Source organism: Palaemon carinicauda, chromosome 27, assembly GCF_036898095.1.
Source record: "Palaemon carinicauda isolate YSFRI2023 chromosome 27, ASM3689809v2, whole genome shotgun sequence".
Taxonomy (NCBI): Eukaryota; Metazoa; Arthropoda; class Malacostraca; order Decapoda; family Palaemonidae; genus Palaemon; species Palaemon carinicauda.
This window is the reverse complement of record NC_090751.1, coordinates 54360721-54362256: the sequence shown is the minus strand read 5'-3', so window position 1 is coordinate 54362256 and position 1536 is coordinate 54360721. Positions and strand designations below refer to the sequence as shown.

Below are 1536 nucleotides of genomic sequence, written 5' to 3'. Positions count from 1 at the left end.
TGCCAGAAAAACCTAGGCATTGAGACACCAACTTATTCTAATTTGAATCGTTTGATTGGACAGGTTGTGTCTTCCATTACTGCATCCTTGAGATTCGACGGTGCCCTCAATGTTGACCTGGCTGAGTTCCAAACTAACTTAGTACCCTACCCAAGAATTCACTTCCCTCTTGCAACTTACTCACCCATCATATCCACCGAAAAAGCTTACCACGAGCAGTTGTCAGTATCCCAAATCACTAGTGCTTGCTTCGACCCTGTAAACCAAATGGTGCGATGTAATCCTCGCAACGGCATGTATATGGCTTGTTGCCTCTTGTACAGGGGAGACGTGGTTCCAAAAGACGTCAACGCTTCTATTGCTCAGATTAAGACAAAAAGAAGTATTCAATTTGTTGACTGGTGCCCCACTGGATTTAAAATTGGAATCAACTACCAGCCGCCAACTGTAGTACCGGGTGGGGATTTAGCCAAGGTATCTCGTGCTGTCTGTATGTTGGCAAACACCACGTCCATCGCAGAAGCATTTTCACGACTTAATTATAAGTTTGACCTCATGTACTCTAAACGAGCTTTCGTTCATTGGTATGTAGGTGAAGGTATGGAAGAGGGCGAGTTCATAGAAGCCCGAGAAGATCTAGCCAGTCTGGAGAAAGACTATGAAATTGTCGCTGGTCATGGAAGTGACCATTCGGATAGTGAAGATGGTGGTAATGAATATTAATGAATAAAATGTTTATACAAATAAATCAAGTCACTTATTATTGGATTTACTATTGTGGTTCAAAAAGCTTTAGAAGGTACAATGACGTCGTTCTTAGCTAGATTCATGTGTTTTATAAACAAAGCATTGTTATAAAAAGAGAAATAAATAAAAGAAGTAACATTAGCTTGTTAACTACTTCTTCTAGATCATACACCCACTATATATATATATATATATATATATATATATATATATATATATATATATATATATATATCTGTGTGTGTGTATGTGTATTATATATGTACATATATATACACGCACGCACACACACACACACACACACATATATATATATATATATATATATATATATATATACATATACATATATATGTGTGTATATATGTATACATATATATATATGTATATATATGTGTATGTATGTATGTATGTGTGTGCGTGTATGTATGTATGTGTGTGTGCGCACGTGCGTGTGATTTCCATTTGAAAAAGATATCACTTGATTTAATAAGAGATTTTGTTTTTATCCTTCATTCACAAATTGGATAGTCCTTCAAGAATAGAATGGAAAGGGTTATCTCTCTCTCTCTCTCTCTCTCTCTCTCTCTCTCTCTCTCTCTCTCTCTCTCTCTCTCTCTCTCTCTCTCTCTCTCTCTCTCTATTTCTAACAAGCTAGCCGTACCTATCTTAAAGTTTCAGTAAAATTCTCCAGTTGTAACAGAGCGATATTCTTATTATTACTTAATGCTATGAATTATTAAAATTATTCAAGCAAATAGAACTAAGAGGATAGTGATCTATAAAAAT

The 1536-nt window shown here is 35.7% G+C and overlaps 1 protein-coding gene across 1 annotated transcript in view; it reads left to right on the top strand.

Annotated features, from left to right (window-relative positions):
* The window catches only part of LOC137620724 (tubulin alpha chain-like), a 5619-nt gene extending 4722 nt beyond the window's left edge, over nucleotides 1–897 (top strand). Inside the window, exon 3 of the mRNA XM_068351088.1 lies at nucleotides 1–897. This exon is cut by the window's left edge and continues 410 nt beyond it. Within this exon, the coding sequence (XP_068207189.1) occupies nucleotides 1–723 (723 nt within the window). The 3' untranslated portion in view covers nucleotides 724–897.
* The last annotated feature ends 639 nt before the right edge of the window (nucleotides 898–1536 follow it).